The sequence below is a fragment of the Schistosoma mansoni genome, chromosome 6, assembly GCF_000237925.1.
Source record: "Schistosoma mansoni strain Puerto Rico chromosome 6, complete genome".
Taxonomy (NCBI): Eukaryota; Metazoa; Platyhelminthes; class Trematoda; order Strigeidida; family Schistosomatidae; genus Schistosoma; species Schistosoma mansoni.
Genome location: NC_031500.1, coordinates 3,215,699 through 3,232,002, shown reverse-complemented (window position 1 = coordinate 3,232,002; position 16,304 = coordinate 3,215,699). Strand labels below are relative to the sequence as shown.

Sequence of the window (16,304 nt, the reverse complement as noted above, 5' to 3'; positions counted from 1 at the left end):
TGTACCTGCATCCTGGAGTTAATGTTCACTCTGGGACTCGAACCCAATGTCGTTCGTTTCAAACGTCGTCGAGTTATCCTCCTGGATGCCGAGTGCTCATGAAGCTTAGTTCATTTGTACTGGTTGTCTGAATTTTCTCATTGCTGTTCAAGTCTGCAATTGATAAGTCTCTTTTTTGCATATGTTTATCATTTGCGGATTGCTTCAGTATTGCCGTTAAGTCATAAGCATTATAAACAGGTACATTCAGCTGGAAAGTCTAAAGTCGGACAAACTGCGCGTCATGGATTCACCTGATAACCATCATCCATCTCCTATTATAATGCTTGTGACTTAATGGAAATATCGAGGCAATCCGCACATATGCCAAGAAGAGACTGATCAATTGCGGTATTAAATATCAATTTCAAGATTCAAATAACCAATACAAATGAATTGTATATTAGGTTTTCTAATGTTACACTTCTGTGTTCAACATCTTCCTTTTTGAAGTAGGCCGAAAGAAATTTAAGTAAAAGTTACTATACTGAATGATAATCAATCGTAATTACAGTGTTTTCTATGTGATGATTTGTATTGTCTTCTTCTTCTCATGATTGTTTGTCCATTCCAAAGAACTATTTTAAGTATATTAAACCATTGGCTCTAATCATACATATTATCATAATTTGTAGCTTTTGACTATTTACAGCTGATAAGATGTGGTTTAATAACAATTATGAATTCCTTTTACCTTTGGAAAGGTTTGTTGAAAAAGCAAAATTTTCTTCCGTCTATCGAAGTTTGTATTTGAATGAAAGCACAGAATTGTGTTTCAAATGAACTAACTATGGATGTCAATCAGGTAATGATTACGGATGTAAGTTCAATAATAGATATTAGGATTGCTTGAGATCCTCTTCAGTGACACGGTAGTGAACAACATCCCCATTTTGAAAATACAATAGATAAATATTAATAAAATTCAGGAAGAAAACATCATCATAGAGTTGATAAGTAAATTGCATACAGTTTGAAAGTAAAAGATATGGACTATTGTATTTCAATTCCGTAATCTCTAAGTGTGACATACCCACTGAATAACCTGAGGGTTCTCGAATTGATCATTGCTAGGATTATAGTTAAACACTGATGACGAGTCCCGTAATAGAATGAAACGTTTATCAGATCCTGTCTAATTTCTAGTTGTCATTCAGTTGGCATTAAATAATGATCGAGATCATCCTAATTTATAGTCAAATAATACTTTAGACTTTATTGCATTAGTGCCCCCAAATGCCCTGGTACGGCCTATAGTGGAGAGGGCCCGCCCTCTCGAAACGTTCTCACACGGCCACGCGTATACAGCCTCTGTCAGGGAATTCTTACTCACTGCCTTCTCGCACCACGGATGTTGTTTACGGAATTGAGAGGACGAAAAGAGAATGTTCGGCGCTCTAACCGGGTTGGTGGATACGGAGGTTCTACCTAGGGGAGTTGGAAAACCCTGGTTCCAAACAAATTGTGTACATGGGCTCCAGTATCCTGAGGGAACAAATGGCGTATGAACCTATTGTTGGTCACCGGCTACTATGAGAATGCATCTCCTCACGACACTCCGCTGCCTTGTGGATCAGATCTTTAGGTCAAAGGCTCTGGGTGTGGCCCCTTAAGAAATCCACCTGTTTCGGTTTGGGCACCCGAGCAGTATCATAGCGCTCACACAATTAAGTGAAATGGCAATTATGTAAGTGGCACATATCTATGTCTGTTACCCCCTTTTATCAATATTTATGTGTTCAAATAAATAAAATAAATTAGTATAGATCATAAAGAAAAATCTAATGAAAATTCTGTTATATCCCGTGGAAATTTATGAATGGTAAGCTTGAGAACTATTTATGGACCAATATGATATGTATATTTCCTATTGTATAATTGTTAAGTAACTAAACTATTCATATTCGTGTTCCTCTCATTATAAGCTTTATTTTGACCTATAGACTATTATTATACAATTTACCATTCTTGAGTTATCCCTTGTCCATTAATTACTGTTCCCCCTATTCACAGTCACATTTGGCTGAATCTTGTATAAATGTTATTTTCTATTTTATGGTACGATGTGGTCTGTCTGTTTGATATATAAATCCAGTATGTTTGTGAATAATGATTCATATTGTAGAGGCTGTTATTGATGTTCTGGACTTAACTGGCTAGGCTAGGCAGAAAGCAGGACTGATAAATACTCAAGACTGCTTATACGGCTTTTGTGTATCATTGCTCTGATCGATAATTCATTCCACTCTGATTGGAGGGAATCAGCACGTTCATATATCAAACAAGGCACGCATGCACTCAATATAACAAATTCATTTCAATACATGACAATTTTTATTTTATTTACATTAGCTTCATATAACACTTTCAATCATATTAAATATATACGAGCATTATATTTATGAATTCAATGGAATCACTATGGTAACTGATTATTCTTTATAAAAAGAAAATTAAAAAAAATTATTTTGATCCAATTCATGAATTATATATGATCTATAATAAAAATGACAAAAAAAAAGAAAATTATAGGCAACTTCTGTGCACTAATAATGGACTAATACTACATATATATATATATATATATATATTCATAGTTGAAATCATGAGTCAATTGAAGCTATACCACTATGGAAAACCTGCAAGCACTAGACGGCCATTTCGTCCTATTATAAGACTCCTCAGCAGTGCGCATTCACGATCCCGCACTCTCGAGATTCGAATCCAGGACCTACCAGTCTCGCGCCAGAGCACTCATCCGATAGACCACTGAGCCAGCATCCAACGGTCGTCCAGTGCTTCCAGGTTTACCATGGTGATCTGGCTTCAATTGACTTATGATTTCAACTATGAAAAAAATTTAATTATTTATTTTTATACATTACTTATTTAAGTTTAATTAAACTTACATACACATTTTTACTGTTTTTTCTTGAATTTTAATACGAAAATTATAAAATAATTCTTTCCAGTTTATTTGTTCAAATTTTTCTATTCTAATATGTAAAATTTTAAAAAAAAGGGGAGGGGGAAAGATTACGTAATAATGCTGATTGAAATAAAAAAAAAAAGAAACATTATAAGCTGAAATGGATAGTGACTAGCAGTGGAATCTAGGATGTGTGTTTCGTTCTATTTAGGACTTGTCAGCTGGATTCTACTGTTAGCCACTACCCATCTTTGTTTATAATGCTTGAGAACTAAAGCTATATCGAGTCAATACGCATAGTATGCACATATGACAATAAGAGAGAGATTGATCAGTTGCAATCCTAAATAACAATGAGAAGATTCAAACTTCACCCCATTACACAAGCAAGTGGCTATCAGGATTCAGTAGCTGAGTGGATAGCGTGATAGCGTTCGAAGCGAAAGGTACTGGGTTCGAGTCTCAGAGTGGTCATCAACTCTGAGATGAAGGTACATCTAACTGAAGAGTCGCAAATAGGACGAAACGCGCGTCCTGGACTTCACTGCTAGCCACTATCCATCTTTGCTTATAATTCTTGTGAAATAAAGTTTTATCGAGGCAATACGCACAGTATGTACATATGCTAATAAGAGATTGATAATTTGCAGTCCTAATCATCAATGGGAAGATTCAACTAAACAATACCAAGTGAAAAGCAAACAATTAAAGAAATATGACAATGATACAAGTATACTTTTACAAGTAAATGGTTAGTGTCAGTTACTAGAGAGACCTGTTAGACTATATATAGATTGCATCAGTAAACTATGTTTTCAATATTGAACGTAAAAATTAAATTTTTAAAAGCTTTATGTATTATAAATCTACATTGTATATCTTACAATCCTTAGATTGAACATCTCTTAATAGCGTCTGCATAAAGTCATGTATCAAATATATATATATTATCAAGAAATCAATGAAATAATAGTCTTTTTCATGGAGTTTTGTCCTTTGAGCTAGATGGTTTGGTCGTGGAGCTTTCACAGTCCTACTGTAAGACATCATCAGCACAAACTTCGATTAGAAGTGAAGTGTTTGAATTTCTTCACATGTGGTTCACAGCTTATCCTGTACACCTCGATGTTGATTGGTTCTTGTTGACCTTAAATCTGTCATTGTTTACTTCTTTGTTTTGGTTGTATCTCCCATTGGTATGACTTTTGTTCCTATGTTTCTGCATAATAATTGGATTGATTTCAATGTGCTTAATTATTGCTGATTGACGTGAGTGCCAAGCTTCTAAAAATTCTCTGGTGTTTTTGGGGTTACCTCTATCCAAAAATGACAATGAAAGTTTAAGGCCAATAAGAACCAATCAACATTGAGGTGTACAGGACAAGCTACGAACCACATGTGGAGAAATTCGAACACTTCACTTCTAACCGAAGTTTGTGCTGATGATGTCATTCAGAAGGATGATAAAAGCTTCACGACCAGACCATCCAGCTCAGAGAACAAAACTCCATCAAAATCATCCACCTGCGATACAAATCTTCTCCACCATCTCAAAATAATAGTCTTGTATGATAAAACACTTTGGGTCAACAAGGGTTATGATACCTGTGTAGTTAAACTACAAGAATGGAGTGTGTTTTTCAGTTTTTAAAATCCCAAACAGCATTTTTTTCTTCTGAAAACTAAACTAAAATTACTCTCTTACACAGTTTGCTTATAAATTTGGGAATTACAAAACACTTGTGTTTTTAATTTAGGAAATGAAAATAAGTTGATGAGTACATCAAACGAGAAAACTAGATAGAGATGTTTATTTTTGTGGAAAATGAGCTATGGAAATTCAATTCTATATAGTGGATTTGTCACTGTTAAGCAGCTATTATTATTACTTTTAACAAAAGCTATATCAATCTGACTTTTACAGTCACAGAATCAAGCTACGTTCTCAAAATATCAGATCTCTGAAAAACAAATTATTTTAGCTTCAAATGAATAGAGAATGGGATAAAGTATATGTCTTTTTTGATCAAAGAAATTTTTAATTTCATAAAAGCTTTTATGGTTCAACTCTATTCCATATGGTTGTATAACTAAACCCTCTACTTTAGAGAAAACCATAACTAACACGTTATACGGGATTGGTCTTACAATTAAGCAGTCAAAAAACTTCTGATGTTCCAAAAGACTTAACAGAGTGCATGCTGTTGCAGAGTCTTAGGGTAAGTGAGAGATCCAAGCATCGGTGGGCTATTGTAGCTAAATTACTTATCTGATCAAGATCCCCTCTCACGTGGTTCTATATGGCTCATTTTAGACACATAAGTACAGAAGGAGCATAAGGACTGTTATTAGGCTATGGGAGTAATCTTCTCAACTTATATTTTGCCTTCCTCCGTTCACATTGTAGGCTGACAAAGAATTTTGGTGTATTCATTAAAACCTTGGATCTCAGAGGACGGCTATTATACTCAGCAAGCTTCAAATAGTGACATTAAAAAACTTATGTCTGCATCTCAATATTTCGGCAATACATTTGTTTCTTCAACTCTTTTAAAGTTACTTATTCTTAGCTCCCACAACGTATACCAGCCAAATTCTAAATCATTCAATACTTGACTCAATTCAACATATTGTGAATGATACATACTCAATAATGATAATCTGTTAATCAGGATACTAAATATCTACTTTCATACGTCTCTAAAGACAAACTTGAGACAACAATGCAAGCACAAGTTTTTGGAATTGCAACTTTGAAGCAAACGGAGCGTTAAAACTCATGGGGTTGAGTAGATTGGATAAAATATTATCTTTGAATAATTATTTGGTATATACTTCACTGTGTATCCTATAGTTTCTGATCACAAAAGCAATGTCATCATGGATCAGTCACCTTTTCATTTTATTTTGTGTAAATGCGTATGTAAATGGGATGTTTTAACTTATTACATTAAGTCTACATTCACTAACTCACAATCAAATCATTACAGTAGACGTCACTACCTACCAAAAGTGTTTGCACTACTGAAACCCTCAACTGTATCCTTAAACTCTGTGTATCAGTTCACCTCACAAGATTGAAAACAAGTCACTCACTTTTTCTCTAAATCTTTAAACTCTTTTGCCAAACATTCAAAGTCATCCTCCATTTTCTTCATGAATGAATGAATGTTAGTACTGACAGTGTTGTTCCCATCTGTTTCAAGTGAGCATGTTTCTTTCAACAATAAAACGGAGTTGTCAATCTGATTTTCTTGTGGAATACTTGGAACTATCTCAGGACTACCGAAAAAAACCTGAAAAGTAGAAGTTCAATCATTTTCGCGTAAAGTGTAATAATGGTGCATTCAGCACTCGTCGTGCAGCGTATATTTATTGAATACGTCTCTTATTTTAGAACAAATAAAATATTACCTGCTTACCCAGATTTTGATACAATTATACAGCCTACTAATTTTCATAGACGTCTGAAAATATAAACTTTATAAAAGTAGAAATCTTCATTTGTGACTCAGTTACTTCATAGGAATCATGATTCGATTATAGGGACGAAGCTACTAACTATCGAGATCTCTAGACATATATGGGTTATATGTTGATATAAGTTTCCAAGGGATATCTCCAGTTTTAAGAGTAGTGATGCCTCTTATAAGGCTTAAATCAGCGTCAGAGTTAGTGCTGTTACCGGTGAGATACTCGATTCGCAACTGAATTTCTATAGGACTAAATAATTATGTTAATTGGTTACTCAGTAGTAACTAATGTCAAGTGTTAATTGATACGGCAAGCCAATCAGAAGTAGCCTAATGAGAAGGTCAATAGATGGCAATCGGAAGTGACCTGTAGGACAAGTGCATTTCTATGGCTAAGAAATAGACTGATTTCCCAAGGGGTAGAGTTGTATATATAAAAATGAGTGTCTGTACGTTTTATTTGGTATCGCAGTATACTTTCTCGCCCACTCTTATGTTTTCGTTCAAACAGTCATTTGAGGGGGTTAGTGCGTAGTACACTGTGTATCAGTATCAGATTTTGGACACTGCCAGTCACAACATTAATCAGATTCTATCGGTCATGCTGCATCATCGCCGCCTGTTCGAGTAACCTGGTATCCCTGTCTGTATGCAAAATTCAATCCTCTACCCATCCTGCTTTCATTGGTGTTAAAATCAGTGATCATACAGCCCAGTGCATGGTATCTTATCCAGACATAAATAACGTATGTCCTGGCACAAACATTCACGGTCTTAAGTTGCCTCACCACAGCGCAGTCACCTTGATAGGGAATATATCAGAGGACTGGCAATAATTATATCATCAATGATATTATACTTCAATAATATATGAAGTAATTCTGTTAGGAGCCTTTAATATGTTTGTAAAAGTTTTAGGGAGACCCACAGACCAGATGGACAATGAAGACAAAGCAGCCGATAAAGAACCCACGACATTCCTGAGTGGCGGTTCAACGTTGAAACCAATGAGTCAATGCCTCAGTATCTTTAGACGTCCCTCACTTAATGTGGTAACTCAATAGATCAGTAGGCGCATAAATTTAATGTACCAAGTCCAAATGACTTGAAAACCATAACAAATTTTGTTGATGAATAACATGTTTCTACTCTAACTAGCAGCCGCTATAGTTAAATAGTATTCAAAGTCTGAGAAGCTAACCCATTTCAACAAAGTCATAAAAGGCTTGAAAGTGTAAATAAAGCTCTTGCTTATGAATGAATTTATTTCAAAATGAAGTTTTGTCTAATGCTCTAAGCAATTTAAATGCTTGGAGAATAAATTGATGAGAAATAGTAAGTAAAATCAATTATCACGTCAGCGTGAAAAGGAGTTGCATATTATATTCGTTATCTAGACAGTTAAAGCACTTTTATCTACAATTTAGTCGGATTAGAAAGGGTTTGCACTGTTTGGTCAGTAAAAAACCGATGAAAATGGTTTACATACACCGATGATATTCGAACACACCGAAATGAAAGTTTATATATTCCAGATAAGTGAGGCATTTTAACACCGAAAGCGTGACAAAACCAATGAGGTTTAGTAAAAAAAAATGCGGACTGGAGAAATGGGTCGGTTAGAAATTATTTTCAACTTATTAAGAAGATCGCCACTAATAATTATATGCTAAAAGGATGACATGTAACTCTAATTAAAGATAAAAACTATGATGACTTGTTATGTATTTTGTAGGCAAGTGTTAATATCGAATTAATATTTATTTGTAAGCGAGTATAGTTAAACTATGCTGATTTCAGAAACTATCCTCTAAAAAATAATATTACCTTTGAAGATGTAATTTTAATTCCAGGTGATCGGCAAACAATTTGATTTTGTTTTAGTTTCTCACTCTTTGGCAAATTAGGTTCAAGCCAAATCAGTAAAGATTCTAGTTCTTTTTTCACTGTTTCGCGAACTTGATCATCCAACCCTTTTAGGAAAGTCGTTCAAAATAACATACGTCTAACATAAAAATTTCACATTTAAAAACAAATATTGCACTTTGTTTCATGGTTGTCAGATATTTTTATCCAGATATTTGAAATGCTTTTTCAAGACTCATATTTGTGCCTAACAACAATTAAGAAATTATTCACTTCATTGTGGAGTCGAAATGTTTAAGAAGTGAGGAGTATTCCATTTAGATTATGTTAAAGTTGGCCAAGCGAGACAGGATCAGTTTTCGAAATTAGCAAGCATTAGTCGCAACTCTAAACAAGTTAAATATTAAACAGTGTGGCAGAAAAATTTGGCATTTAGTTTATGGCCAGGTTTTAATGCACTAGTAGGTTATTGTCTACTATTAAAACCAATGTATTTTGTGCTGAGATAGTTTTCGTTTCCGTATCTCACATTTATAGCGTTATTAACGATACTTTATCAAACATGTACACAAAAAGCAATGGACCTTCGTACTGCTTTTTGAATGCTTTTCTACTGAGTGATTTGTTTATGGAGGAAATGTGTTAGTGATGCGTTTGAACAAAATATGTTGATTTTTCAACTACACATTGTTTTAAGTACCACATATTTGTAGCTTTACTCAAGCTTAAGTGCTCCTGTCTCAAAAACTCTGTATTTATTATGAACAAATCCTGTCTAAGAGTTCAATTAACTTTATCAATAAGATATTGTGGTACGTTTGATATTCATATTAGATAATAAATACGTAATTATATCCCCGTAAATAGGTCTATGAAGACAGAAACATACAAACCTTAAGTTTATCTACTAAAATATTAATAAATGAAGCCACTCAAGATTTTGTTTGAATTGTATAAGTAGCTTATAACCTGTTTCCAAGGAATCAGTCTTAAGTGTTAAGCAAAAATGCACAAGAAATGGGATAAATTGCATGTAAATGATAATTTAGTTTGGAAGAGTATATCTGAGCTAACTCATCTCTCTGACATCCTAATGAAATGAAGGAAGTGGGTAACTACAAAGATTTTTTTCTATTTATAAAAACGATTACTCAAGAATATGTGTCACATTTCTCGACAGATCATAAAACAAAGCAGGTATACGAAAACCTGAATTGATGAAGTAATAAGGATATCGAAGGCTGAAGTTTGAAACTTGGACTTCTAAAATTATTTTTTCAAGATAGAATATCTTTTCTGCAGTCATTTGAATAATGAGTATAATGGCTTGTTTAACACTGAATATATATGGATCAGTGTATCGGTATGCTTGTCTGCTATTGACAGCCATGTGTCCAAAAGTTTTAAGGAGCTACAACAACAACACTTTGCCCATGCTATGAGTGTACCAGTTTGCAGTGAATTCAAGTATATGGATTGTTGTGGACTGCCCAAACAATTTAGTTTAAACTCATGAAGAGTTGTTAATCCACGTTATTCTCATCGTTATTTGCTCGAGATTCTCATACATATGCTTTACTCCAAACTTTTCATACGAAAAATACCTTTACGTTAGACACAAACCTATTAATAAGTGTTGAATGATCACAATCGTCGAGTCTACTACAACTGACAAAGAGTGCTGATAAAAAATCCTTTAAATTTAGCCACACAGCATGCTTTGCTTACCTTCTATCTCAGAAGCGCTGGATTTCAATAGGAAGTCAACCTGAAGTTATTATCACAAAAGCACACATTGTTACCTGCGACCTTAACAATTTAAGATTATTACGGATAAGAGTACACTGGTTTCTATGCTCATGAAATTAAACAATTATTGTTTTTACTTTATAAGGCTGTTGTCCATGTTACTTCGTTTGGTGGCTTCCTGTGAACTCAAAAACGACGTATTTAGTGAGCCCGAAGATGATTCACTAAGAGACGTTTTGAGGGAATCACCATTCTGTCACATCACAAAATTCCAGCATTAGTATAATATACGATTTCGTACTTTATTCGAACCATTATCTTTGATTTTTGACCAAGACTTATTATCATCATTTTCTCCATCTTTAGCATACTCGCGTAGGAACTTCGAGAATCTGTCAGACAGTGGTGAGATGTTGTTAAATGCTTGACAAGAGCGATTAACTGTTCCGTTTTTCCGTGAGACTAATCAAAACTTACATATGTCTTCTTGTGAACAAAACGAACTCATTTCCACGATTACAGAAAATACTTTTGAATAGCCGCACGTAGTCGAGATACAAACACACCCGGAATCTATCGTAGCATTGTTTATTTTTTGAACGAAATTTTCTCAGAGTGAACTTATCTGCTGGAGGTTTGAAATTATAGACAGCGTTAGAAGGATCTATGAAGGAATTCCAGCACTTAAATCTCATGAAATGTGGTGTAGCAGTTTCTGTTTTCTAAAGGACGGTAGGCCAGTTGGCCTGTGTTAGTCAGGGCAATGGTGGCCTCTTACTAAATACAGCTTTCTTTTGAAAGCGTCGACACATGGAGCTTCAATCACGTGTTGAAGTAGTGGATTCCATTCGTCGATGATTCGATGGGAAACTCGAAGTAATTTGTTCTAGAATTGTGATCTATTTAAAAGTGTCCCCGCTAATTCTCTGTTTTATAAGACAAGAAACGTATAGGCACATCAGATTCAAGTTTGTCACCAATCAATTTAAAAACTGTGATCAAGTCGCCTATGGTTCTTCTATATGACAACCGAAATAGGTTGAGTTCAGCCAGTCGAGCATCATACAGGAGCTTTGATGCTCCGGGAATCAGTTGGGTTGCAGTTCCTTGGACCTTGTCGAATTCTCCACTGTCCTTTTGGCAGGGGCTAGCCGTTTGTATGCATTACTCAAGTTTAGGACGAGCGAATACTGTATACGAAGTCAAAAAAGTTTCAGCATCGACATGGGTAGAGGCCATACGTATTGACGATAGAGTTCTAAAATCTTTGGAGGCTGTTGCACGACAGTGTGCAGTAGTTTTTAAGTATTGGTTAACGATGGCTCCTTATTCGTTGTGTGTCTGGACAACAGGTAGCTGACTGTTGTTGATCGTGTATATCTGTGCCTCAATGACCAATGTGTATAATAATGCACTTGGAAGCATTTATGGATAACTACCAAATTTTAGACTAATCGGACAGTTTCTTCAGCTCATTTCAAAGCTCTAAACTATAACCCTTACTTTTCATTGCTCTCCATATCTTAACATCGTCAGCATATAAAAAACCAATGATGATAGAAGTAGTTCGAGAATAATTGGGCTTTGATATAAACGTCCTACACTAATTATGCAGTACTACTGTCTCCCCATAATGATGGGACATTTCCTCTGGCCTTAGCCCTTTGGTTTATGCACTCGTTAAGAATTTAGGATAGTCTATAGATTATTTAGCAAGTTTTTTTTTGTACGAAATTCTACACTTGCAGAGGGTCAAGGCATAAATATATCAAGCTTCCCGATATTGAAATTTTGTCTGGTCACTACCCAGTAACCTGAATTTCTCCCACATTCTTCTCTTGCGGAGAAGGGTGCAGGTCTTCCTACTGAACTACGATGAAGTGTTCCTCAGACCTCTTGTTATAGTCCTTGGAATGTGCAGTGCAATGACTTTCATTTACGAATTTCGGAATACAACCCAAGCCTTACTTTATTGGTAAGTTTACTGAGGATGCTGAGGGTATAATACCTTGTATATTTACTTTTCAGACGTTCGGTCGGGTTCGGGCTGACACATCGTTGTTATTGACAACAATATGAAAATTGAGGAACTGTATGGACACTTTTACCTAGGGGTGGCTTATAATGAGGGTTTGTGACGTCATCCTCTTAATGGGTCAATATAAGATCTAGTAAGGATGATTCGTAGACCGGGCCGTACCTAGTTGCTTTCTACACATGTTGAGATGGGATGCATGTGATAACCACTTCAACTAGTTTCTGTTCGAAAGAATTTTCCGCCGATTTATTTTTCAGATTTTCTCGGTCTACTGTAGGTGCACAAAAGTCTTCTAAAATCAAACACCAATTCTTGATGACCAAGTGTTTAGGCCACTTTGAAAGGTCTCATTAACCTCATTGTTTGAACTGTGACAGACCAAACCAATTAGCGGTTCTTGTCCTTAGCACTTCAAGATGTAGCTAAATAATTCAATTCTCGCTTTCAAGGGATGTACTATCGATAACGGAAAATGGGATGGTAATTTTAGTGAATAAAGCCGGCTCTTACGAATATGAAAACTTTGAAGAAGTTCTCTAATATCAAAAAAATGCATCAACCAAGTTTCTGTAACTAGAATTACATCCGGCTTGGTAAAGTCTATTTATACCCCTCACCCCGATCGCTTGCTGAAAAAGTTTCGGGCATTTATGTAATAGGCATGAAAACCATCTGGTTGGCTTCATGCCGCACTAAAAGTGACCTCAGCATAATTCTTTGTCGAAGCCTCATTATCCCATAAACTACAATTGTAGGTGTTTGTCGACAGTGTCTAACCTTGGTTTGAGTTCTTTTTCAGGTTGTCGTCTTTTTATAAGGCCGGCGAGCGACAAGCCTTTAAGGACGAAAACTCGTGACTCAGTTAGCTTATGCCCGTTCTTTAGCAATAAGTCCCTTTAATTGGGAGATTTAAATACTACTTTCAGCAGCCTCGTTTGATGTCGTTTCATGTCCATTTGGCTAACTAGTCTATAAACCTTTGATAAAGCGACTCCAGAAATATCTTGAGGCATTATCTGGATTATTAGCTGTTTTTTAAAATCAATGTCATGCTCAAGACGAGTTCTAAGTTGTGGGCTTTCACTCTCCCTGACTCGATGAAAGGCAACTATCCCGTCACTAAGATCAGTGTCTAGTTTTTCAGTGACTGGTTGGAGGACTGGCTTTTCTTGAGCAACATCAAGTCGTTCATTATTCTTGGTCCGTACCCATTCATCAACTTTCGTTCCAGTGACAATCACATTCACGTCACACAAACTGTATCGTCCTAGATGATCCTCGATGACTTGAGTAGTAATGTTGTTGTTTATTGTGCGAGGAGCAGGCCTAACTGTGCAGGTACGTTTTCTAGGCGCTCCCTTCTCACTGCAATTTTGAGGGCAGGGACAGATGAAAAGCTTCTTTTCCTGGGCTTTTTTCTAACAGGCCTCTTTATAGGCTGTCTCTTCTCTGTTGGCCTGTGTATGTCAATAGACCATGGCTATGGGCCAATGTAAACTTCGTAGTATCATCTTTTGCACACCTCAAACCGCATGCCACATTCCACCGGGTATCGAAAGAATGGGCTTTGGTAATTGCTGTCCAGTTATAGATCAGAGGTTTACAAAAAGAAGCTAGAAACTGATGGCCGGAAAAAAAGTTAAAAGATGTAGATTGTTAGAATCAAAAGTGCAAACAAGTACAAAAAGAACCAATGTACACAAAATTACTGATGATAAATTACTTTCAAAAAAACGATACTCTTGATAAATAATCCAACTGGAATAAACTGAATTAAAACAAGAACAGTTGCACTGATGCACAATAAGCGGTCAAAACAATAAAAATATCACTATCCTTTTCAAATAGAGCAATTCTCAGTCCATTTGAAGTTGTTAATCTCAATTATTATCATATCCTTGTGTTGCATGAATTGTGGCGTTCTTGTTCGTTTTTAGTTTAATGGTGACTTTTACTACTCAAAGTGAATTATAGTACTCTCTCTGAAATTAATTTATAGACCTTTCTGTTATTATAGTATCAAAACAGCCATCTTTAGTAGCTTTAATTTTCATAATCCAGCTGTATTTTATAATCCACTTGCCAGTTTTCGGCGTCCGTTTTGCACGTTTATGTGGATAAAAACCTATGTGTACTTGGGGATCCGTATTCGCACAAAGGTGGGATCGGTGTTATTAAGACAGATAGCAACGTAATAGTATATTTAACAAAAGTGATGAGAATTATTTATTTAAGATATATTTCAATATGAACATCAAATACCCTATAGGTACGACTTTTTTGAAAACAGCTACAATGAATGTATGGAGAATAGGACCTAAGAGAACTTAAGCATTGGTTTTCTGCTGCCTGAAAATTCAGGCTCGTAAGAGACTGTCTAATTTTCCTCAGAAAGATGAAAAATATCTAACAGTGCATCGGGAACGGACACCAGCTCTTACATTGGTACTAAACTCGTTCCAGCATTCGATGGAACCTTAGAAGCTGCATAAAAGAAGGAAATAGGCTGTTTCTCAAGTTTCTGCGCGGGAGTCAGGATGAATTCGAACTGCGATAGGCGAGTTAAACCGCTTTTAATATTGTCATCGAATGTCTTTCATGTGACCAGGTAGGAGAGCATATAAAGAAAATACTGTCTTCCACTATGTCTAATATCGTCAAATGAAACCATAATTCCTTATTCTGAGAGATACTGGTTAGAGCAATCTCTTCCTTTTAAGAAATAAAATAAATGGTGTAAGATCCAAACCTAGATTCCGATGGGTCTGGATGTGGCCGAAAAACGGGGGAATAGGTTTATAGACTCGTGACCCAATCGAAATGAGAACAAGGTGTTTGGGTAACAACGGTTCTAAATTTCATTATATATACAAATGTACAAATTTACCTAAACAAATATTACCACCCAGTTATTCAACCGTCAATTGATACCAAAATATTCAATCTAAATTATAATGAATAGCAAAGTGGTGAGTGTTATTCTATCCTTTCTGGATAGGTCAAGTAAGATTCCGTTTGAGCGGCTGTTTTATAACACAACGTGTTTCAATATCTGGGAAAGTGCTCCAAATTACAACCAAAAATGCACGATCCCAGTCAAAATCAAACCGCACAATCAAAGAGGGAGCAGTCAATATGGCAGCCGCCGGAATAATAACAATTAAAACAAACTAAATACAGTTCAGTAAGGAACATAGAGACTCAATAAGAACGATAAGAAAACCAAGAAAATTAAACGTTACAGACTTAATTAGCATCAAAAAAGTTAACAGTGTATACAAATAAAGAAACCACAAGGAAGAAATCACACATGTATACATGGAGGGACTTTCACTTTCAAAATGGATCTAACAAATGGGAGGACAAACTGATATGTAAAGAAGAGAGAGTAAAGAAGTAGTAAGAGAAATGGATGATTTTCGAATTGTGTTAAATTTTTCTTGGTGCGACTGTGTCCAGTAGTTTTGCCTCCATTCTCTTTCAAGTAAGGTACACCAACGACAAATTAACTGATAACTGTTTAAAGAACCCATAAATAAAACTGACGACCACGAGAATTCATCAAGCTCATCTGGCTTTGGTGGTTATTTTGTAGTAATTACCACCTAGTTGGAAGCCACATGATGCAATTATTACGAAGTTAAATGAATGAAAAAACGAACGGTAAACACACACATACCAAATAGTATCATGGACATGACAAAATGAATCAATAAAATGAATTAATTATGTTTACGTAACTGATGTGATTCCATGACGTACCAAGTATTCACAAGTTGAAGTGATCAAACTGACACTCCGTTCCGCAAATCCCAATTTTCCTGACCAATAAATACCACCAATTGAAAATCTTACCCGGCGGAAGTGGCTGCATCCGTCTTATTAGCTAGCTTCAAGAGGAGACTGGAAAGACATATGGATTACTATCTCCCAGGTGGGCTAAAAGTACCTGATCCATTCCTCTTAGTCTATCTGCTGTTAACGTTACTAAATACCATCAGCTTTTTCCTAGCCCGCTTTCTATATTTCATTCTCTCTTTTGTCCCTACATTTCGGTATCCTTATACTGTACACATAACCAAATAATTAACTTATTTGTCTACTTCATACTTGCAACAATCGTCTTCTCATAGCATTCGGATTTTCTTCTTATTGGTTTCTAGATTGCGGTAGATCACGCCCGACCTGGCAATGTGATGGTTACTGGTTC

General features: G+C 35.7%; 1 protein-coding gene and 1 non-coding gene across 2 annotated transcripts; one reads left to right on the top strand and one right to left on the bottom strand.

Moving 5' to 3' along the window:
* The first annotated feature begins 3,369 nt into the window (after positions 1-3,369).
* Positions 3,370-3,441, top strand: Smp_tRNA_00469_Pseudo_TCG.1.1. The gene has a single exon. It is a non-coding gene (tRNA).
* A 2,619-nt stretch (positions 3,442-6,060) lies between these two features.
* On the bottom strand, positions 6,061-10,590 carry Smp_123220 (hypothetical protein; the record flags this gene model as incomplete). Its single annotated transcript, XM_018797973.1, has 7 exons — positions 10,534-10,590; positions 10,358-10,497; positions 10,194-10,309; positions 10,110-10,158; positions 10,036-10,075; positions 8,269-8,414; positions 6,061-6,264 (listed from the first exon to the last, which is right to left on the bottom strand). Exons 1-7 carry the CDS (start codon positions 10,562-10,564, stop codon positions 6,061-6,063), a joined length of 726 nt encoding a protein of 241 aa, XP_018652961.1. The 5' UTR covers positions 10,565-10,590.
* Between the last annotated feature and the right edge of the window lie 5,714 nt (positions 10,591-16,304).